Genomic DNA, 25,084 nt, shown 5'->3' on the forward strand with positions numbered 1-25,084 from the left:
TCCCCGTGTCTGCGTGGGTTTCCTCCGGGTGCTCCGGTTTCCTCCCACAATCCCAAAGATGTGCAGGTCAGGTGAATTGGCCATGCTAAATTGCCCATTGTGTTAGGTGCATTAGTCTGAGGGAAATGGGTCTGGGTGGGTTACTCTTTGGAGGGTCGGTGTGGACTGGTTGAGCCAAAGGGCCTGTTTCCACACTGTAAGGAATCTAATCTAATTTTAATTTTTTGCCCATTCTAATTGCACTTGATAATGTGGTGGTGATCCACCCCTTGAGCTATTGTATTGCGTGTGAGGAGCTGTCACTCTCATGATGGTTTGATTCAGCTGAGGGATTTGCTTGGCTGTTTCCGAGCACAGGGAAGAATGATATTTTGGCCCAACTGGGTATAGACAGCAGAATTCCTGCCATGAAGGATGTTGATGAGCCAGTTGAGATTTTATATCAATCTGGTAGTTTCATGGTCACCAATACTGAAACGCCTCTTCTCATCCAGATTTTTATTGCTAAGTTAAATTTGTGTCCTGCCACAGTTGGTCTAGCTTTGAAACGTTAGTACAGGAGCAATAACATCACAACACTATCGAATAATTTCTCTTGACTCTTTGCAGCTGCAGATTTCCCTGTTCCAGATTTATGTCTCGAAATGAAGTAAAAGGACATAATTTGTTCATAATCTTAACAAATTATTCAAACATCGGTGACAACTGATACAAAAGTACCAGCTACAAGCCAGATCTTTAAAACTAAAATCAAGTACATATCTTACTTTGGAATTATCCTTGAACATAGACATTACAGTTTTGCCTTGGTTCTCAATATGCTATTATGGGATGCTGCAACTTCAGTATCTTCAGTAGTACGTCTACAAGACCATAAGATATCGGAGCAGAAAATAGGCCATTCAGCCCATCAAGTCTGCTTTGCTATTCAATCACGGCTGATAAGTTTCTCAACCCCATTCTCCCACTTTCTCTCTGTAACCCTTGATCACCTTGATACTCAAGAATCTAGCTATTTCAGTCTTAAATATACTCAATGACCTGGCCACAGCCTGTTGCAGTGAATTCCATAGATTCCCCACCCTCTGGCTGAAGACGTTTCTCCTTATCTCCATTCTAAAGGGCCTTCCCTTTACCCTAAGGCTGTGCCCTCGGGTCCTAGTCTCTCCTACCAATGGAAACAACTTCCCAACATCCACTCTATCCAGGCCTTTCAGCATTCTGTAAGTTTCAATTAGATTCACCCCATCATCCCTCTAAACTCCATCGAATATAGACCCAGAGTCCTCAAACGTTCCTCATATGTTCAGCTTTTCATTCCTGGGACCATTCTTATCAACTTCCTCTGAACACACTTCAGGGCCAGTGCATTCTACCCGAGATATAGGGCCCAAAACTGCGCACAATACTCCAAATGTGGCCTGACAACCTTAGTCAGACAGAGTTAAAAATCATACAATACCAGATTATAATCCAACAGGTTTAATTGGAAGCACACTAGCTTTCGGAGCGACGCTCCTTCATCAGATGATTGTCAGCGTCGCTCCGAAAGCTAGTGTGCTTCCAATTAAACCTGTTGGATTATAATCTGGTGTTGTGTGATTTTTAACTTTGTGCACCCCAGTCCAACACCAGCATCTCTAAATCATTAGTCAAACAGATTAACTAATAAGCAGTGGAAATAAAAATTATTTCGGTTCCAAACAAGCAAACAGGTGGAATTCTTGTAGCACAGTCCCCAGAGGTGCTGTGTGTCCCAGCAAACAACAAGATGGGAGAATTTGTCTCAGATCCTTGCAAGGTTTTCAAAAAAAAACTTTTCAACACACCTCCAGTTTCTTTTCCTTCTGTTTGAGACCTATTGATTCCAGAGCAGCCACTGTTCCATTGCTGCTTTGATATCCCATTCAACTCACCTGAGTTGCTTTGTAAATTTAGCTAATACTTGTAAAACAGTATAAAATAAGGCACCCCCCCCCCCCCCCCATCAATCCTTCCCCATTACCATCAACTCTTTGCTGGGTTATTTCACTTTGAGAGTAATCCATCTGCATTCTGTCCTATAACCTAAAGAATCATGTTCCATACCGTCTTCAGTCCTTTATTTTCTTTTGTGTTGCCTTATATCGAAGTGATTGTTTTCATTGGTTGGTATACTCTATTCTGAGAAGTTTCTTGCACTCTGTGCAAAAGGCTTTGCTGTCTTGAAGACCAACTGACATGAAAGGGTCTTTCAACACAATGCTGATGCAAGCTAACGAACAATGAGGTGTAATGTTTCAAAATAGTGACCGTGCACATTTCTTTTAAGGAGCTGGTAATAAATAAATTGTGAAAAATGTAGCTACAGAATTGATTAAATATGGTCAAAAATGATTAGGTTTTAAGGTAGAAGATTCAATTCTGTAAATTTGGGAAATCGCTTTGGAGCATTCCATTCACTTTGTGTTCAATTGTCAATGGGTCATTGATGCTTTGGAATTTGTCAGCACATAATAGCAGATATTAAAAACCATCTCAAAACTAAGAAACTAAACACCTTGCTTAGAACAGGAAGGAGGTGGGTAGAAATAGGTGCAATTGATCAACTTGCGTAGTGAGTGTAATAGTTTGTGTCATAGTCAAATGTTGTAGTCAGTGTGTTATTAGAAGCTGAACATTGGGTGTATGTGAATACTTCGAATGATTGCAAAGCCTAAGTGATATAAAAAATGATGCAATCTTCACCGTGTGTAGCAGCATCTGTTGAAACAGAAACAGAGTCAGTGTTTATGGCCTATGAGCTGTTGTCACAGCCTCTGATGCATTACCACTTCCAGGTTGCTCTCGGAAGTGTGGCTAGCCTGCTACTAATTTTGGATGGCTGTTTTATTTTGACGTAGAGCCAGTTTCAAACTCTCCAGCGAGGCATGCTGCATCGTTGCATATATGAAGGAATTTGGGGGGGAGAAACACAGGCGATAGTTGCATTGTTTTTTTTGCATTGATTTGACATCTTTCCTGTATCTACAGCAACCCTATTCTCTAGATCCCTTAAAGCTGAAAGACATGTTTTAGTGCTTCTGGTAATAGGTAACCTAACTCTTCCAGCAAGATTTTCCACATTTCTCCAAATCCTTGATGCTAACAATTAATCTTATTGGTCTCTTCTGTACTGTGGCTCAAGCTTAAATGCTTTGACTGTCCAAACCAGAATGTGAGGAGAAAGTGAGGTCTGCAGATGCTGGAGATCAGAGCTGAAAATGTGTTGCTGGAAAAGCGCAGCAGGTCAGGCAGCATCCAGGGAACAGGAGAATCGCCGTTTCGGGCATAAGCCCTTCTTCAGGAATGAGGAAAGTTTGTCCAGCAGGCTAAGATAAAAGGTAGGGAGGAGGGACCTGGGGGAGGGGCGTAGGAAATGTGATAGGTGGAAAGAGGTCAAGGTGAGGGTGATAGGTCAGACTGGGGTGGGGGCGGAGAGGTCGGGAAGAAGATTGCAGGTTAGGAAGGCGGTGCTGAATTCGATGGATTTGACTGAGACAAGGTGGGGGGGAGGGGAAATGAGGAAACTGGTGAAATCCGAGTTCATCCCTTGTGGTTGGAGGGTTCCTAGTCGGAAGATGAGGCGCTCTTCCTCCAACCGTCGTGTTGTTGTGGTCTGGCGATGGAGGAGTCCAAAGACCTGCATATCCTTGGTGGAGTGGGAGGGGGAGTTGAAGTGTTGAGCCACAGGGTGGTTGGGTTGGTTGGTCCGGGTGTCCCAGAGCGTTTGAGAACACTCCTTTAAATAAGCTTTTCAAACAAGTATAATCTCTTACTGCTCCTGTAATTACATCTTCTGAGGAACTGGAAAAAAGGGAGTTATCTATAAGCTAAAGGTGAGCAGCAATCACGAGATTATGAAGCCAGAAAGCTTTTGTAAGGGATGAGTGTATCTGGAGAAACCCATCTGGAGATGAGTGTATATGCAGCACCATTTCTGACCTTAGGATCTACCAAAGCACTTTACACACAATAAAATCATTTCAACGTATTTTCAGGCATACAGAAAACACTGCAGCACACTGCAAGGTCCTATGAGGTAAAATGACCAGGTACTCTGTTTTTAGTGATGTTAGTTGAGATATATTTATCAGCCAGGGCATGAGGGAGCACTGCTCTGATCTGCTGAGAAATGATGAATTTGGGACAATTTAACGCCATCTGAGATGTTGGATGGGACCTCTGTTGTGCAGCTTGGATAATGTACTCAAGTCTCTGGATGGGCTTGAGCCAACAAGTCTCTGATCAGAGGTGTTGGCAAGGGTGCTCCTTGGGGGGAAGAAAACAGCGGATGCTGGAAATCAGAAACAACAACTCAGTAGGTCTGGCAGCATCAGTGAAGAGAAGGCAGAGTTAAAGTTTCTGGTCTGGTTACCATTGCAGCAATTTCTGTTTTGGCACAAGTATACTGTTGTTCCCTTGAGTATACTATTATTCTCCTGAGTATACTGTTGTTCCCCTGAGTATACTATTATTCCCCTGAGTATACTGTTGTTCCCCTCAGTAGAGGCTGCCTGTAATTTTCAGCAGTAAAAAAACACAGGTTAAACTTGAAGAAAACCAGTTACCTTTCCTACATCAGTTGCTATGACTTTAGAATTAATAAATCAGAAGTATTTTCCAAGTCAGTCTGTACAAGCCAGTAAAAACTCCCAGAGAAAGCGAGCTGGACATTAAGGGTCCAGTTTGCTGAAGAAGGATGATCTCAACATTGGAAGTGAGGAGACACAGGCCACTGCACTGGTTTCCAGTTTCTCTCTCCCTTCCTATTTGTATATCTCTGGTATTGTGTTTGTTATGGACTCGGTCAAACCATTCAAAACATTCTTAAGCAGGCAGCCCAGACCATAACTTTACAATTTGCTTTGGTAAGTGTACAGTGAACATTACCCAGATTAAGTTAGCTAGATTGACTACCAGGTTTTAAAACAGACAAAGATTTATTCACAAAATTACATAATGAAACACAAATAACAGAATAAAGAACCCCTACAGAACTCAGTCTATCTAAACTAAACTTACTTATGCTGTCCTGCATACACACAACAGTCCCAATAATCAAACCCCCTTAAAAAAACTGTAAAAATAGAACATATGCTTACAGGTTGAAGTTAGAAGGGCAGAAAGAGAGAGAGAGAGAGAGAGAACCTGTTTTCACACAGCTGAACTCCTAACTAGGTCTGAAAAAAAACCAAGGACATAATATCCTGGAGAAAAAGAACAGCTTTTAGAGAAAAGGGACAGTGTGAGATGGAGAACAGGGAGTTTATAAGCTGTTTTAGTTGGACATGTTATGTGACAGTCACTTATTTCAGTTTACTTATAGCTGCCATCTAATTACTTAGATAAATAATATTATTGCTCAGTATAGAAACCTCTTCAGTGCTTTCTGTTAGACTTGATGTGAAAATCAGATAAACTGGGGTATTGTGTGTACTTTAAAAATAAACCTTTCACATTTGATTTGCCTCTGGGACAAATGGGACTTAATTTATGGTGTGCTACCCCTGGGGGTTGTAACAAATTAAGAGCAATTTTAGTTTAAGATTGAACAAGAAATTTAATTTGATATTTTGACTCTTTATTTCAGTATGGTTAATTCTGATTTCTCACCACAGATGTTGCCAACTCTGCTGAGATTTTCCAGCAATTTCGGGTCTAGTTGAGTGGTGGTGTTGAAGTTCATTAACAATGCCTACATTTTATAATTAGCCTATTTTCATTTATATCAATAAAATGCTATCAGATTACTACTCTCAAAAGATATTTTTTTTTAATTCAAAGGGAGAATAAATATAATTGCTTTCTAGTCTACGCCTCAGTTATGCTGGTTCATGGATGCTTTTCTGTGCAGAAACCTGAGCTGTAACTTCACATGAACAAACTAGTCAAATTTCAAAGTCAGAATTGTATTGTATTGAATTGTGTCTTAAAGCTGGCTTATTAAAGTTCCCTCATCCATGCAGGATACTGACAATTCTTCCTTGGACATTTATAAAGGAACAACTTGGATATTGATATTTGAAGTTACAAGCTGGTCAGTCTGGAACAGTTCTAGCATATAACTGCGATGGGATTCTGGCTGAAATTTATTTTTCTTTTCTTCATTGTAGCCCCCAACAACGTTCTTTGCCAAACATGAATGATACAGTGGTGTCCCACTCAGTCTTGTCCTCTGGAGCACCTACTCCTACTAAAAGGTATGTCAGAATCGCCTTTCAATAATTCGTTATATGATCATACAGTTTAGGAGCAGGGGAAAGCCCATTGAGCCTTTTCCACTGATCATAGTTGATCTGATTATTTTGTCTACTCTTGATAATGTTTCACGTCTTTGCTAATATAGAATTTATCTACCTCTGCCTTAAAAATATTCAAGGACTCTCCCTCCCCTTCTGTGGAATGTTTCCGAAATCCCGTTAGAAAATGTTTCTCTTCATCTCTTATTTAAATCACTTGTAAGCAGTGATCCTTGGTTCTACGTTCTCCCAAAAGAAGAAGATCCTTGGATGTAGGTTTGCTCGCTGAGCTGAAAGGTTCATTTTCAGATGTTTTGTCACCATACTAGGTAACATCTTCAGTGAGCCTCCGATGGAGCTTCGTCCAGAGTCTCCCTGAAGATGTTACCCAGTACGGTGATGAAACGTCTGAAAATGAACCTTCAGCTCAGCGAGCAAACCTACATCCAAAACCTCAACCTGAGCGATAAATCTTCTCAAAACCCGCTGAGAACATCCTTTCCACATCCGTCCTGTCAACCCCCTCGGTATCTTGTATGTTTCAATGAAGTCTCCTCTTACCCTTCCATCCTCCAGCATATACACACCTGGCTTGTCCAGGCTTTCCTTTGAAGAAAACCTGTCCCATTCCCAGCATTTGTCTAATGAACATTCTCTGAGCTAGTTCCAATGTATTTACATCACCCTTCACAGTACTCCAGTGTCATCTCCCCAACAAACCATAAACTGCCTTGCCATAAACATAACACGCTGTTAGATTGTCTTATTAGTTGCCATACCTACATACGAACCATTTGCAATCCATTCCCTAGGACAGCCAGATCCCTCTGCATCTCAGAGCCCTCCAATCTCACCATTTAGATAATATGCTCCTTTTTTATTCTTCCTGCCATTGTGGATAAGTTCACATTTTCCTAAAGCATATCTTAGCAGGACTTCTCCACTTAATGGTAGGGTCCTAGGGAGTGTTGCTGAACAAAGAGACCTTGGAGCGCAGTTCATAGCTCCTTGAAAGTGGAGTCACAGGTAGATAGGATAGTGAAGAAGGCATTTGGTTTCCTTTCCTTTATTGGTCAGAGTATAGAGTACAGGAGTTGGGAGGTCATATTGCGACTGTATAGGATGTTGGTTTGGCCACTTTTGGGATATTGTGTGCAATTCTGGTCTCTTTCCTATCGGAAGGATGTTTTGAAACTTGAAAGGGTTCAGAAAAGATTTACAAGGATGTTGCCAGGATTGGAGGATTTGAGCCTATAGGGAGAGGCTGAATAGGCTGGGTCTGTTTTCCCTGGAGCATCAGAGGCTGAGGGGTGATTTTGTAGAAGTTTATATAATCATGATGGACATGGATAGGATAAGTAGACAAAGTCTTTTTCATGGGGTGGTGGAGTCCAGAACTAGAGGGCATAGGTTTAGGATGAGAGACCTAAGGGGCAACGTTTTCATGCAGGGAATGGTCCAAGTATGGAATGAGCTGCCAGAGGAAGTGGTAGAGGCTGGTACGATTACAGCATTTAAAAGGTATCTGGATGGGTATATGAATAGGAAGGGTTGAGAGAGATATGGGCTGGTAAATGGGACTAGACTAGGTTGGGATATCTGGTCAGCATGGATGAGTTGGACCGAAGGGTCTGTTTCCGTGCTATACATCTCTATGACTCTATGACTGTATAACTGCAGATGCTGTAAATCAGAAACAAAAACCGTAATTGTTGGAAAGTCTCAACAGGTCTGACAGTATCTCTGGAGCAAATCACCATCCTGAGCAAGGGTCACTTGACTGAAAATTTTAACTCTGATTTCTCTTCACAGATACTGCCAGACTTGCTGAGTTTTTCCAGCAATTTCTGTTTTTTTCCCCACATTATATTCCATTTAACTGATCTTTGCCCATTCCCTTAGTCTGTCGATATCCCTTTGTTAGTCTCCTTATATCCTCTTCACAACCTCTTCTCCCACCCCTCATCAGCAAACTTAGCTATCACACGTCTGTCCTTTTGGAAAAATGTTGTGAAATTTGAAAGGGTTCAGAAAATATTTACAAGGATGTTGCCAGGGTTGGAGGATCTGAGCTACAGGGAGAGGCTGAACAGGCTGGGGCTGTTTTCCCTGGAGCGTCGGAGGCTGAGGGTTGACCTTATAGAAGTTTACAAAATTATGAGGGGCATGGATAGAATAAATAGACGAGGTCTTTTCCCTGGGGTCGGGGAGTCCAGAACTAGAGAGCATAGGTTTATGGTGAGAGGGGAAAGATATAAAAGAGACCTAAGGGGCAACGTTTTTCACACACAGGGTGGTACATGTATAGAATGAGCTGCCAGAGGATGTGGTGGAGGCTGGTACAATTGCAACATTTAAGAGGCATTTGGATGGGTATATGAATAGGAAGGGTTTGGAGGGATATGAGCCAGGTGCTGGCAGGTGGGACTTGATTGGGTTGGGATATCTGGTCGGCATAGACGCGTTGGACTGAAGGGTCTGTTTCCATGCTGTACATCTCTATGACTCTATGACTCTAAGTCATTTCTATCAACTCTAAGAAGGTGAGCTTCCCACAATGGTAATATGTGGCACATGGATCAATCAGAAAAGGTTCCATTTATGCTGACTTTATTTCTTTTTATCCAATCTGTTACCCCATACAAAATGAGCTTTTACCTTCCACATTGACCTTTGGTGTGGAACTTTATCAAATGCCCTCTGGAAATTCAAGTACAGTACATCCAATGGTTCTACTTCATGGCAACATGTCACTTCCTCAAAGAACCCCCCAATAAATTGGTCAAACATGATTTCCTTTTCACAAAATCATGCTCAATCTGCCTGGTTATTGTGACTTTTCAATCACCTGCTGGAACATCTTTATTAATAGATTTTAACATCCTCCTTCTGACAGAGATTAAACTAACCAGCCAACGGTTTCGCAATTTCTATTTCCATCTGATTCTGAGTAACAGGGTTGTGGACGTGGGGACAATTACAGAGTTTAAAATGCATTTAGAAAAGTACATGAATAAGAAATGTTTGGAGGGATTTGGGCTAAGCACAGGCAGGTGGGACTAGTTTAGGGACTATTTGGGATTATGATTGGCATGGATTGGTTGGACCAAAGGGTCTGTTTCTGTGCTGCATGACTCCATTTGCAATATTAAATCTAATGGAAACTTCCCCAAATATGGAAAATGTTTGAAATTAAAACCAATGCAATTATTAGTTTGCTAGCCTCTTTTAAAACCTACATACCCAACAATTTGTTTAATGAGTGAATGTAATCAAGTTGGTTTCCATTTCCTGATTTACAACTATTTCTGGGATGTTTCTTGAATTCTCTATAGTGGAGGTAGATCATGATACTTGTTCAGTGCTGCCTTTCTGTCTTTATTTTCCATGTTAATTTCCCTGGCTCATTTCCTACAGGTACAATGTTTATTTTGTTAACTCCTTTTTAGGATATTTATAAAAGCTCTGCATATCTGTTATTTCCAGTGAATTTTTTCTTGTTTACTTATTTTTCCCTTCTGTATAATTTTTCAGTTGTTCTTTGCATTCTTTTGTTTTCTCCATATCTTCTGACTAGCCACCCGTCTTTGTGTAATTGTATTTTTTTTAATTATGTGTTTTCCTTAAGCCTGATACTACCTTTAACTTTTTTTTTCTCATTAGAATGTACCTATTTCAGTTCTATTTGTGACAGTGTGAAAGTTGTATAGTATTGTCAGGAGGAAACATTTTTTGCCCATTATCAAAGACTATTTGTCACTAGAAACACTTCTCCTCTTCATCCAGGCACCAGCAAAACTCTGATTTTTGTTCTTGGAGTAGTGTTGACCTGGTGATTGGATATTATGACTTTAGCCTGGTATACGGTTAAAGAAAGTTCTGTTGCTGATGTAAAAATCCCTTAGCAGACTTTTGTGTCTAACTTTCTTTTACGCAAAGAAGTACTGTTCAAATTCTGTGTTCTCGATGTATTCTGTAGTGGTGCTGTACTACTTTTACAACTTTAAAACAAATGTTTTTCTGGCTATGGATCTTGCATTTGCGAGCTACCTTGCAGGCAATGAACATACAGCTTTGCAAGGTTCAGATTCGTTGGACTGATTTACTGATCTCTAGCCCAACTTATGAGTTAGAATGTGAATTTTTTCCCTTCCTTTCCTTTGCTCTGAACTTAATAACTTAGAGAATCATTGCAGTCAGAGTTAATTTGTCAATCCAGCATATTCTGAAGATGTGTTACGGTCTAACAAATTTGCAACATTTTTGTTTCTGCACTCCCTGAATGACATGTGCAAGGTGGTGCCTTGACGTTTCTACCTTTACCTCTGTATAAGTTGTGTAGTTCTATACAGTCTGTTTTCTTGGAGTAGGTGACACTGGCTTTGCCAGCATTTATTATCCATCCCACTTCCCCTTGAGAAAGTGATTGTGAGCTGCGTTGTTAAATTGCTGTAGTCCATGTGGTATAGGTGCCCTTCAGTGCTGTTAGGGAGGGAGTCCCAGACTTTTGACCCAGTAGCAGGAATGACTAGACAGTTCCAGCTCAGGATGGTGTGAAATTTGGAAGGGAACCTTCAGGTTGTGGTGTTCCTGGGCACCATTTGTGTTGTGAATTGGGAAGGTGCTGTTAAAGGAGCCTTGGTGAGTTGCTACAGTACACGTTGTAGATTGTACATGCTGTTGGTGAATTGCTGCAGTACATATTTTAGATGGTACATGCTGTTGGTGAGTTGCTGCAGTACATATTTTAGATGGTACATGCTGTTGGTGAGTTGCTGCAGTACATATTTTAGATGGTACATGCTGTTGGTGAATTGCTGCAGTACATATTTTAGATGGTACATGCTGTTGGTGAGTTGCTGCAGTACATATTTTAGATGGTACATGCTGTTGCTACTATGTGCCAACGATGAAGGGAGTGAAGACAGCATCAAAGGAGCAGGGGAATCGATATTTCGGGCATGAACCCGTCATCAGGAATTCCTCATGAAGGGCTTATGCCCGAAACGTCCATTCTCCTGCTCCTCGGATACTGCCTGACCTGCTGTGCTTTTCCAGCACCATCTCACAACTCTGATCTTCAGCACCTGCAGTCCTCACTTTCTCCTAAAATGTGGAGCCAGTCAAGTATAGCAGGGCACTTCATCGAATGATTACTATCTGGACATGGCCAGCAAAACATATGCATTTTTTTTCTGGAATTTCGCTGTGTACTTCTGTGGCAAGGTATCTGGAGAAAAAGAATATTTTCCTCTACACAAAGTGCTAATTAATTAATCTTATCAGATATCTTTCAAGGTGTGTGACACAATTTATTTGAAAAGGTTTCATTTCTGAGTCCAAGCGAGTTACATAAAAAGTTTCAAAATAAAGCTTTGAAAACCATGGGCCCTTTTAGCTTTCACCAAACATGAAGGCTGTTTCAGAAAATAGTGACAGTAATTTTAACAGTGTTTTGAGGTATAAATGCTTCTATTCTGCTCATTGATTGAAATCATCTATGTGTTGCCAAATGTCTCCAGTTGTGTGGATCAAGCTTTGTTAAACACTAATTTCCAGCCGACTGAAACCACCACTTTACAAATCAGAATCAGGAAATATTGAAAAAAAAACTTTCTTGAAATATTCCAAATATGTGACAACATTGACTTGAGTTTTATTCCATGAGTATTTTTGCAGCACTTTAACTTGAAATGAAGTGCATCGTTTGTTAATGAAAGCTGTCGACAAATGTCGGATGGCAGAGGAGAGCTGATCACACAGCAGGTCTTTACAGCCTCACCTTGTTAGCAGCTGTGTTTAAGTTGAGCAGCAACGGATCGAGGCAACTCCTTTTATAACAGGCAATAAGGGGCTTAAATGAAATCAGTTGCGGAATTCCTTTAAAAACCTGCTCCTTTTTGTGGAGTGTTTGACATCTAAACTGCAACTCTGGCCATAAATATGGCAAGTATAGAAAATTCTAAGATTTACATCAGTTATTGATGTGCAGTTATTGATGAAAGCATGCTGTTAAAATTTAACTCTGTATTCAACTTGTCTAAATTATATAAAAAATTGCTTGATGCTGACATCAAAAGACAAATCTTGAGTAAAAGGTGTAATTCAATAACATCTAAACTTTTTTCCCATTTTACTCATTACTTAACTGTATGATTAACAAATGCAGTTGGCTTGTGTTTGGTGTATTACCAGTTAATCCCTCTATTACAGTAAAATCCAGATGAAGGCATGCCATTATTCATTGGCCTTGTCACATATACATTTACTCAGATTCACTTTATCTGTGAAAAAATGATTCTCCTTTCTGCTTCTCGCAATCAGTTAAAAACAGTTATCAGTTTGACTGTCAAACACTCAGGGTTCAAAAAGCATAGTGCAAGATTTTGTTACAGTGATGCATACATGTGATAAAGCACGATTTAAAACTATATTGCATAATATATATGCGACTGAACCTTCAAAAGAAGCTAATCTTTCCATGTATTGCTTTTCCTTGACATCGGACTGGATGTTTTCTTGATCGGAAAGATTAGACTCCTTAAATGGCCAATCCCTAACAGGAAAGCAAAGTAAATGATTTTTTTCTGCTCTGTTAAATGACTGTTATAATCATTTTGAAAACAAAAAAAATCAATACTGAGTTACAGAGACTTCAGCGCAGAGTTGGATAGATGAGAAAGCATGAAATGAGAAAAGGCAAGTTGTCCTAACAAGCTCAATTCCTTCACAGATGGTGGACCATTTGCCCTTTTTATCAGCTTCCAGTGTGCTCCTGATCATCTTTGCTCGCAGCTATGAGCTCCAAAGACCCAGGACCGTTCTCATATCAGGGAATACTGGAGTTGGAACAGTCTCCCAAATATTCCAATCGGGGCTGACTTATCCACTTACTTTTCGATGACTTCTGCGCTAGAAATTCCTGGACAGGAGTGTCCTGTTATAAAGCTGTTTGGGAATTGACAGATCCAGAAGCAAAGATGAACTTTTAGAAGCTGCTCCTCCATTTTGCAGCAGCTACTGTGCTGTGAGGTTTAAAACATCCAGCAGCTCGGCTGGTCACTGGGACAGCTCAGCTGAAAGGCACGGGTGGTAATGTCAGCTAAGTGTTGGAATAGGCTGGCATTCGATTGAGGGGTTAGAGTGCTAGGTGTGTGAGGGACATAGTGGAATGGAGGTTTGAAGTTGGTGATGGTTTATGCAATGCCAGCTTCCAGTCAGGGGTCATGATGGGGTTCAATAGGTGGGAGAGGGAATTAGTTTCAGGCTTGGAAGAGGGATGTTAGTGGGCCAGTCTCAGTTTAATAGCAGATTTGGGTGGAGGCAGGTGAAGTGGTGTTGGTTTAATCGTTACCCAGGACTGAGAGTAGGTTACTTTCCACAGGTAATTATTAAACTCAGGTGATCTGGAGCCCTCCAAATTATCTGATTTTATTGGACTATTTCAGGCAATTCTCAATGGGCTCCATTGTATTGGATCCAATGTGCAGCTCCCATCTAACCTGCTCTGGCAAATCTCTGGTCATGAGAATATCTGCGCTGTTACATATATCATGTATGAATACTTAAATGATCGAGCTATATGTGAGCTCAATGATGGCACTTGGGTTACCTGCAGAAGGATCCTACATGACTCATGGGCAGGAGGATCTGTATAAGCCTCATACTGTGAGTCTGTATCATCATAAATGTGGAATGTAGTATGTGGAATTGACTGAATGCGCCTAATTCATTAATTAATAATGACGTCCAACTAAATTAAAACCGAGTGTACCAATTTTTGTTCTACTAGAATGTGATAAAAGGGTTCTTGGTCCACAATGTTAGTGTCCCTACGTCTGTTCCAGAGGTGTCCAATGATAGCACTGAACAGTTTAATTAACAAAGTAGTTTCAAATAAAAAGCTTATCTTTAGCTAAAATCTCAAAACCATATATCACAAACTAAAACAGTAAGTATTTATGTAACGATCCCTCATCCATTTTCTAACCATGTCTAGTAATTAATATGCAATTAATCATGACAGAACTAATTAATGGAAGTGCCATGAATTTACTAAAAATAAAGACTTTCTCTTTATCCAGAAACTCCCTATAAGCTGTGCTGCTTTAAGAAACCCAGAGCCTGTGTTATTGCCTACATTGTTGTGATGTGAAATACAGCAAATTCTTTCAGATAACTTGACATTAGGGTCAGAAGGCTGCGTCAGAAGCAAGCAGAACGTGACCATCTTTGGGCAAACTAAATGGCTGCTCTGTCTTGTCTCATATTCAGTAGTTGTGGCAAACTCTGCAAATGGGTTTAAGCAGAAGATGGGCAGTACTCCAGTTTCCTGTGGACAGAAGAACTGTGAGAGCCAGCAATGTAGCACATACCTGCTATCCTGTGTCACCTCCGAGGACCACTTCTTTGATTATTTATAATGTTAAAATCACACAACAACAAATTATAGTCCAACGGGTTTATTTGGAAGTTTTAGCTTTTGGAGCACTGCTATAAATAAAGCTGTTGGACTATAACCTGGTGTTATGTGATTTTTAACTTTGTCCACCCAAGTCCAACACTGGCACATCATGATTACTTATAATACCGTGATCTCTGACATTGAGATACGAGTGGAAAAGAAGACGGTCTGACCAGGTATAATAGCTTCATTGACACATTTCTTCAGAACGAACCACAGAAAAAAATGTATTTTTGTTTGAGGCATGACTTTCCAATTTCACAGTAACTGTGTTGTTACTGTAAAATTCTAATTGTATCGGATCCTGAACCCAAACCCAGATGTGGCTCGCTTAATGAGTTTTTGAAACTTGTCATTTTAAATGTAGTCAACACATTACTACACTTTAGTGATAGCATCACAGACATTTAACTACTTGTGCTTTGAATATGCTTTGGATTCAACTAAATTAATGAAAATATAAGTTGTGACATTGAAACATTCATAATGGTGAATTTTAACTGCTTTTAGATATTCTGGTTCAAGCAGTTTTTTTAAAAGAGACATTGTTCTTGGTTCATGTCCAAAGGCAGGTGTATCCTAAATTAAATACAATGTAGTTGGTTTCTCTGTAGCATTGACATTGTCATAGCCCCCAACAAGACAGCACTGTTGTAATTATATTTTAAAAATTGCAGGTGCTGGAAATCAGAAACCAAAACAAAAATTGCTGGGAAATCTCAGCAGGTCTGACAGCATCTGTGGAGAGAAATCAAAGTTAATGTTTTGGGTCCAGTGACCCTTCAGTTCTTGCATTCTGAAAGAGGGTCACTGGACCCAAAACATTAACTTTGATTTCTCTCCCCAGAAAGTGCCAGACCTGCTGAGATTTTCCAGCAATTACTGTCATAATTCTCCTTCATTAAAATTTAACTTTTAAATTTACTAACTGGATTGAAGTCACAGCATTCTGCTTGAAGGTCGAGTGTTGCTGTGCATTCCTGTCTCTGCTTCATCCCTCTGCACTAGCAATCTGAGGGGAGCACAATACCTGACGACTCCTGCTAAAGCCTCTGAAACTGGGATCTATAAAGCATTTGATATTGGGGAAAAGCAACTCACTGATTAATGTTCTGTCTTTGGGGAAACAACTTCAAGGCCTGGCTCATTAATATGATAGACACATTTCGTCATGTATTTGTGAATGTAAAAGTTGTCAAGCAATTCTGAAAGATGCTTTGAAGCTGGAAGCTTGGTCTGTTAGCCAACATATGGACAACTGGGACCTACAATTAACAATGACAACTGAGATTAGAAAAAATAATTGAACCCACCAAATCAATGTTGGTTGAAAGACAAATAGTCATTTTTGTTTTGGCCAGTGTATTTCCATGCTTCATCTTTCATTTTTTATGTCTCATCATATACAGTATATTTGACTGAAACTGTACTGGCTACTGCTGTGGAGTGGGGGAAGGTATTACCTATCAAGTTTAATTTGTCTTGTTCATCTGTAGATCATTCATGACTTAGTCTTGCAGATTATAGGACATGTGTTCATCTTGAACTTTGAGGGATTAATGTAACTAGAATAAGTTCTCTGAGAGTAGAAATACATAAAGTTATGAGAGGCACTGTTAGGGTGGATTGTTGTAGCATTTTACTCAGAGTGGAAATGTAAAATACTAGATTTAAGATGAGAGGGGAAAGTTTAAATGGATGGGTGAGGCAAGTTTTTTTACACAGAGGGTGGTGGGTGCAGGAGAGACGGTAGTAGCAGATACGATATCATAGTGTAAGAGGCATTTAGACTAACACATGAACAGGCAGTAAATACAGAGGGAAGTTAAGAATGGCATAATGGGCCAATGGGACTGTTCATGTGTGGACTGTACAATAGTAGCTACTGTTTAACAGTGCCAGATTACTGGAACGGGAAGAACAGAATTTGTTGATCTGGCTTGACCAAAGCCAAGCAGCCCTGCTATTGTAGGAGAGGAACCAAAGAACCACTTTGAGTTCAATTGGTGTGAATTGGTTCAGTTGAGAATGAATTAATGATGCGTTGTAACAATTTATAAATGTTATAAGTACATCCTGATATGAACACTTTTTCCTCGGGCCACATTTATTCAAGATAATTTGGGAGAGGTTGAAATTATAGACATGATGTGGAGGTGCCGGTGTTGGGTTGAGGCAGACAAAGTCAAAAATCACATGACACCAGGTTATAGTCCAACAGGGTCATTGAATCCACAAGCTTTCAGAGCCCTGCTCCTCCTCCAGATAGCTACTGAGAAAGAAGACATCAGGCACAGAATTTAAAATATCAAAAGATCATACAACTGATGTGAATGTCTTGAACAAACCTAGACAGTTGTTCAGTCTTAACGCAGTTAGAATTGAGATGCAGATTTCGATTGATTAATATGTAAATCCCAGAATTTATTTTAAGTCACTGCCCCGAGATAATTTAAGGCTTTGTCGGTATAAAAGAGGTGATGTTCAGGTCAGACATGCATTGTAGATGTGAGGCCTTGTTTAGAGTCTGTCTGTATCTTCACCTGGAGTCAGGCTGGTTTTATTTCCAAAGTAGTTGAAACTTTATTGCTGGAACAGCACAGCAGGTCAGGCAGCATCCAGGGAACAGGAGATTCGACGTTTCGGGCACAGGCCCTTCTTCAGGAATGAGCAGAGAGTGTTCAGCAGGAGAAGATAAAAGGTAGGGAGGAGGGACTTGGAGGAGGGGCGTTGGAAATGTGATAGGTGGAAAGAGGTCAAGGTGAGGGTGATAGGTCGGAGTAGGATGGAGGCGGAGAGGTCAAGAAGAAGACTGCAGGTCAGGAAGGCGGTGCCGGGCTGGAGGGATTCGGCTGAGACAAGGTGGGGGGAGGGGGGATGAACCACCCCAGCACCAAGGATATATTTCCCTCCCCTCCCCTATCAGCTTTCCGTAGAGACCACTCCCTCCGCGACTCCCTTGTCAGATCCACACCCCCCACCGACCCAACCTCCACTCCTGGCACCTTCCCTTGCAACCGCAGGAGGTGCAACACTTGCGCCCACACCCCCCCCTCACTTCTCTCCAAGGCCCCAAAGGAAACTTCCATATCCGCCACAGATTCACCTGAACCTCCACCCACATCATCTACTGCATCCGCTGCAGCCGGTGTGGCCTCCTCTATATTGGGGAGACAGGCCGCCTACTTGCGGAGCGATTCAGAGAGCACCTCTGGGCCACCCGGACGAACCAACCCAACCACCCTGTAGCACAGCATTTCAACTCCCCCTCCCACTCCACCGAGGATATGCAGGTCATTGGACTCATCCACTGCCAAACCACAACAACGCGACGGTCGGAGGAGAAGCGTCTTATCTTCCGACTGGGAACCCTCCAACCGCAGGGGATGAACTTGGACTTCACCAGTTTCTTCATCCCCCCTCCCCCCACCTTGTCTCAGCCGAATCCCTCCAGCCCGGCACCGCCTTCCTGACCTGCAGTCGTCTTCTTGACCTCTCCGCCTCCATCCTACTCCGACCTATCACCCTCACCTTGACCTCTTTCCACCTATCACATTTCCAACGCCCCTCCTCCAAATCCCTCCTCCCTACCTTTTATCTTCTCCTGCTGAACACTCTCTGCTCATTCCTGAAGAAGGGCCTGTGCCCGAAACGTCGAATCTCCTGTTCCCTGGATGCTGTCTGACCTGCTGTGCTGTTCCAGCAATAAAGTTTCAACTTTGATCTCCAGCATCTGCAGACCTCACTTTCTCCTTTATTTCCAAAGTAGGAATTTATAAAATGTCACATTGACTAACTGACTACAGATTGCTTTTTGAACAAAGTAGAATGTATTTGCAAATACAAATCTACATATGCAAATTCACCCCATAGATTTATATGCACGTGTGTGTGTATATGGAGGGGTGAGAGAAAGAGAGTGTGTGCACTTGAGAGAGAGTGTATGAGAGAGGGTCTGTGTAAGTATGTATCTGTATGTGAGAGTGTATCGTGTGATGGGGTCACCTGTATTGTGAGAGCGAGGAACTGCAGATGCTGGAGATCAGAGTCGAGAGTGTGCTGCTGGAAAAGCACAGCCGGCCAGGCAGCATCCAAGGAGCAGGACAATCAACATTTTAGGTGTAAGCCCTTCCTCAGAAATGGACCCAAGATCCCGGTTGAGTTATTGATATTCAAAGCATGATTAAATCGGAAAGAGGAGTACTAAATTGATTTGGGGAGAAAGTGAGGACTGCAGATGCTGGAGATCAGAGCTGAAAATGTGTTGCTGGAAAAGCGCAGCAGGTCAGGCAGCATCCAAGGAACAGGAGAATCGACATTTCGGGCATGAGCCCTTCTTCAGGAATGAGAGAGGCTTATGCCCTGAAGAAGGGCTTATGCCCGAAACGTCGATTCTCCTGTTCCTTGGATGCTGCCTGACCTACTAAATTGATTTGCCCATCTACATAATTTCCACTGGCTTGGCTTGTATTTTTTATATAGTTATGAATCATGGAGCTGTAACTGAGTGATAGATGCTGCAATCAAATATAACATTGAATGTTTCTCCCAATAGGCTAGAGGCTATTACTAATTTTCTCTGCCACACAAATTCCTTGATTGATTCTATTAAGATTAAAATAAAGTGTCCATAAAGATATTAATTTATTTGCAGGAATTTCCACCATGGACTTGAGTTGAAATGCCCTGTGCACATTATTTTCAGAATTAAGAGACTGAAAGTCTATCAAGATGTATAAAGCAGGCCGTGAGCTTGTTTTTGGGAATATAGCTGATTTAATTATGATTTGGGACGTTACTAAGAATTTGCTTTCACATCACTTTGCAGTATCAGTGCATCACTATGATGCAGAGATCAACTCTGCAAGGAAAATGAGTAGACGAGCTAATGGACAGATTAATATTGAGCCGTGAGAAAAATATCACCGATTTATGAAAAAATGTTTGCACAGAAAAATTTAACTTAAACTTCAGTTCATCCAATTGACATTGTTTTGGAACTTTGGAAGAATCTTTTAGGTTCGTTCTTGTCTACTGTAAGAATTATCTGCTTTGCAAAACAAAATTGTACTTTGGTCTTTGGAGGATTTTTACCCATTATAACGGTCATTGAAATCCGTTACACTGTTCTTGTGCATCAATCTTGGTTCAGTGTTGCTGCTCTTGCCTCTCCTGAGTATTTGAGTCAGAAATTTGCCAATTTAAGCTACAAGTGTGGAACATATTGTACATTATCCAGATTGACACTTGTGCAGTACTGAGGAAAGGCTGTGATGTTGGAGATGCTGCGATTAAGATGACCCATTCAACTGTGACTCTGTCTTCCAGTTTACGCGCATGTCTTCCTGGTACTTTATTTGAAGAAAATTAGGCCTGAAGCTAACATTCATGCCTCAACACACATCACCAGAACAACTTGATGATACATTTATCTAATTTTTGGTACTGAGACTTCACAATCCACAATTGGCTACCACTTCTTTCCACACAGCAGTGCTGTTTCATAAAGAAATTGTAGAGTTTTTTTCCTGAGTATTGTTAAAGATTAACAAAATTATGTTCCCCATTTTACTTTCACTTCACCATTATTCATATTGAGTGAGTTAATCAGTTATCTGTAATCACACCCATATGTTGCTCCTGCATGATCTCAGTTAATATCCTTATTGTGCCATATTTTGAGTCCCCGGCAGTCATAATGATCAAATTCTCAATCACAGGCCCCGTTTCATATTTTGCTGCTGTGCTCCTTTCAGAATATCTTGGGGATGGGGAAAGGTTCCTTTTTAAATGGAAAAGATATTGAGGATTTCACCACTCTAGCACACAAGAAACCATTCCCCTTTGTTATTAAAGTCATGGAGTTATACAGCATGGAAACAGACCTTTCGGTCCAACCTGTCCATACTGACCAGATATCCCAACCCAATCTAGTCCCACCTGCCATCACCCCACCCATATCCCTCTCAACCCTTCCTATTCATATACCCATCCAGATGCCATTTAAATGTTGTAACTGCACCTGCCTCCAACACTTCCTCTGGCAGCTCATTCCATATATGCACCACTGTCTGCATGAAAACATTAACAAATAAAGGGCTGAATGATCCCATTTTCAGCCAAACTGTTTATCAAGTGAGATTTGTGGTGCCCTACCCACCATATCGCTCATAGCAGCTTTTCTCACACAATCATCTGCTCTTCACCTTATTTGTGATGCCCCTGTGTTCACCCTTCCCAGGGAATCATGCAGTAGGAGGATGTGGAAGAGCTCAGTATTGTCAGGAGCTTCCAGCATTGATGTTGCTACTTCAGATACTGCAGATTACAGGGCGGCTTGGTGGCTCAGTGGTTAGCCAGGTTCGATTCCAGCCTCGGGTGACTGACTGTGTGGAGTTTGCACATTCTCCCAGTGTCTTTGTGGATTTCCTCTGGGTGCTCCGGTTTCCTCCCACAATCCAAAGAAGTGCGGTCAGGTGAATTGGCCATGCTAAATTACCCATTGTGTTCAGGGTTGTGCAGGATAAGTGCATTAGTCAGGGGTTCATGTTGAATAATAGGGAACGGGAATGGATTTGGGTTGGATATCTTCAGAGGGTCGGTTTGGACTTGTTGGGCCGAAGGGCCTGTTTCTACACTGTAGGGAATCTAAAAAGAGAAAAGCTAGAGACCATTGCTCACTCCGTGATGCTATACCACAATCATTCAGGAAATGGTCGGCTCACTCCTGGTTTTGCAGACAGGGACTTGGAGGTGCTGGTGTAAGGTGCAGAATGTTATTCCCTTGTTCAAGAAAAGGAATAGGGATAATCCTGGGAATTAAAGAGCAGTCAGTCTTCCATCAGTGGTGGGCAAATTATTGGAGAGAATTCTGAGAGACAGGGTTTATGATTACTTGGAAACCGTAGTTTGATTAGAGATAGTCAGCATGGCTTTGAGAGGGGCAGGTCATGCCACACAAGCCTGATTAAATTCTTTGAGGGTGTGACAAAACACATTAATGAAGGTAGAGCAGTGGATGTGGTGAACATGGATTTTAGCAAGGTGTTTGATAAGGGTCGCCATGGTAGGCTCATTCAGAAAGTAAGGCGGCATGGGATACAGGGAAATCTGGCTGTCATAAAAGACAGGGGGTGGTAGATGAAAAGTATTCAGCCTTGAGCTCAGTGACCAGTGGTGTTCCGCAGGGACCTGTCTGGGACCTCTGCTCTTTGTGATTTTTATAAATGACTTGGATGAGGAAGTGGAAGGGTGGTTAGTAATTTTGCTGATGACATGAAGGTTGGTGGAGTGGTGGATAGTGTGGAGGGCTGTTGTAGGTTGCAACGGGACATTGACAGGTTGCAGAACTGGGCTGATAAGTAGCAAATTGAGTTCAACCTGGAAAAGTGTGAAGTGATTCGCTTTGGAAGGTCAAATTTAATTACAGAATACAGGGTTAAAGCCAGGATTCTTGGTAGTGTGGAGGAACAGAGGGATCTTGGGGTCCATGAAGATAGATCCCTCAAAGTTGCAACTCAAGTTGATAGGGTTGTTAAGATGTATGGTGTGTTGGCTTTCATTAACAGGGGGATTGAGTTTAAGAGCTGTGAGGTTATGCTGCAGCTGTTGGAGTCCTGGTCAGACCACACTTGGAATATTGTGTTCAGTTCTGGTCACCTCATTATAGGAAGGATGTGAAAGCTTTAGAGAGGGTGCAGAGGAAGTTTACCAGGATGCTGCCTGGACTGGAGGGCATGTTTTAGGAAGAAAGGTTGAGGGAGCTAGGGCTTTTCTCATTGAAGTGAAGAAGGATGAGAGGTGACTTGATAGAGGTGTACAAGATGATGAGAGGCATAGAGTGGATAGCCAGAGACTTTTTTCCCAGGGTGGAAATGTCTATCATGAGGGGGCATAATTTTAAGGTGATTGGAGGAAGGTTTAGGGGAGATGTCAGAGGTAGGTTCTTTATGCAGAGAGTGGTGGGTGTGTGGAATGCACTGCCAGGGTTGGTAGTAGAGTCAGAGACATTAATGACATATAAGCGACTTTTGAATATTCACATGGAAGATAGTACAGTGAAGGGTATGGAGTTAATTTGATCTTAGGGTAGGGTAAAACATCAAGGGCTGAAGGTTCTATACTGTGCTGTTCTATGTTCTATGAAAAGAAGGTAGATAAACAATTTCCAAATATGGGGCATCGTCTAAACGTTCGGGCCAGACCATTCAGGAGAGATGTTAGGAAATACTTCTGCACACAAAGGGTGGTAAAAGTTTTGAACTCTCTTCCACAAACAACAGTTTGCTGGATCAGCTATTACTTTTAAATTTGACATAATTTCTTGTTAAGCAGTTCTATTAAGGGATATGGGCTAAGAGGGGTCTATAGAGTTAGGCCACAGTTCAGCCCTAACCTCATTGAATGGTGTAACAGGCTAAGGAAGTGAATGCCCTACTGCTGTGCCTATATTCCTACATTTCTATGTTCTCTAAGCAATTCTGGGTCAACAACTCCTTCTTCAGTAAATTCAAGTTGGGCAAATGTTATCTGGAAAATATTATAAATTATGTTCTGCATTGTCTGCAGCAGCGTGGTGGATTAAATCAGTTAGAAGGTTCTCTTGCGTTTTTCAAACAGAAAAGAGAATTGTGCAACACCATGAAATTATCACTGAGGATTAGTTATCCCACAATAAATGGTCGCCCTCCCTGTACAGATTGCTATCGGAATAATTGCCTTTCCAGGATGATCATTTTGTGATTCACTCACTGACTATATTCTTTTTGCCAGGATGCTGCAACAGGTTTAGGTGTCAGTGATATTAGGGGGAGGGAAAGAACCTGGTTGTAGAAATGTATTGTATTGACTTAGCCAACCTGAACTAAATGGGGCACTACACCACACTTCGACACCATAGAAAGAGAGAAACAGTACGTCAGGGCAGCTGCCTTTAGCTGATACCCAGTCACTGGAGAAGAGATAAATCTGAATGCTGAGTCAGAACTGAACTGTGTTCAGCTGTGATGCCACATTGTCAAATAATTGTTGCAGTGTCCAGGTTTTCCAGTGAAGAACGGTTAACATTCTAAGGTACTTTCAGACAAACTTGGAAACACATGACAGCATAAATCAGAAATGAAAAACTCAGCAGGTCTTGGCATCTGTGGAGAGAAAACAGAGTTAATGTTTGTGGTGTCAAGTGATCCTTCTTCAGAATATTCATCTGCATGCTGTGAAAGTGAGGGTCAAAACTGGGGCGGAGAGGTGGGGGGGGTGGGGAGGGGGGGGGGGGGGAGAGGTAGAAGAGAATGTTTGTGTTTTTGTAATCTTATCTTGCTTAAATGGGTCCGACAAAGCTTTTTTTTTCAGGATTTGCAAGGACAGTCTCAGAATTTGGGTATCAGCCTGAAATCTATCTTCATAGTTGAAGGCCACTGATTTGGTGACTGAGAGACTGCATGAGGGAGACTTGTTTACCTCATTTACACTCAAGTCAAAGAAAGTTAAAGCTGTCTCCCTTTAAGAACATGTTAGAAAGAAAATAAATGTATTTTAAATTTGTTATTTGACTCCAGCCTGTTTTCACATGGTTTTACAGCCATTAGTCTGCCATTGCTTTTACACATTCCAGCCAGTTCCTTCCAACCACTCATCCTCCTGTGTGGTTACCAGGAGGTTGCATTAAATAATCCTCCTTCTCCCATTTAGAAGATTAAATTGTTTCCTACTTCCCACATTGGGCTACAGTTCTGTGTTAGTTAATTAAGTTAATGGATACCATGGTTTATTGGTTATGCAATTGGATGAATTATTCAGAAGGTTGGGGTAATAATCCAGAGACTGCAAGTTGTCAACATCTTGTCGCAACAGCTTAAGAATATTAATTAAGCTTTAAAAAAGTTGTTAGCAGTAAAAGAGTCCTTCGAGCTGCTGTATATGCGTGTGATATGTATATATACACACACATATACATACACACACCATTTTCATTGCCCTGCAAATCAGTCAGTTGTGTCAAACTGTACAAAATGGGTAACAGTAAAAGGTCTTTGATAACCTCAGGGCAGCTAACAACAGGCAATAAATATCTTGTTCCCCTCAAGAATGGAAAGAAAAGGTCTAACTCTGTGATGCAACTTGCTAAATTAGAGTTTATTTCTCCTTCATCGTACAAGATGTTTTGCGAACAATTTTATGGCTTTGTTACTCAAGTGCACGTAACAAAAAAGTTCAATCTTTCAATGTACTTTAAGGGAATTTTTTTACAGTAGCAAGTAAGCCTTAGGCCTCTGTTTAATTGTTGGTAGGGTCAATTGTATGTGAATAATCTTTAAAAATTTCCTTAATTCTGGAAAGTCTCAACAGATTAGAAAGCTGC

At 41.3% G+C, this 25,084-nt stretch overlaps 1 protein-coding gene across 13 annotated transcripts in view; it reads left to right on the plus strand.

Moving 5' to 3' along the window:
• The window catches only part of LOC122540353 (dystrobrevin beta), a 539,648-nt gene that overhangs the window by 297,251 nt on the left and 217,313 nt on the right, over nt 1-25,084 (plus strand). For 12 of the 13 annotated variants that reach the window (XM_087976966.1, XM_087976969.1, XM_087976975.1 and 9 more), the window contains exon 10: nt 6,135-6,221. The exons of the other annotated variant lie outside the window; for it this stretch is intronic. In XM_087976966.1, the coding sequence (XP_087833092.1) occupies nt 6,135-6,221 (87 nt within the window). The remainder of the gene's footprint in view (nt 1-6,134; nt 6,222-25,084) is intronic. 13 annotated transcript variants of the gene reach the window in all.

This window comes from Chiloscyllium plagiosum, unplaced genomic scaffold (genome assembly GCF_037043375.1).
Source record: "Chiloscyllium plagiosum isolate Xiang-an unplaced genomic scaffold, Cpla_swu_hap1 HiC_scaffold_3, whole genome shotgun sequence".
Classification (NCBI taxonomy): domain Eukaryota; kingdom Metazoa; phylum Chordata; class Chondrichthyes; order Orectolobiformes; family Hemiscylliidae; genus Chiloscyllium; species Chiloscyllium plagiosum.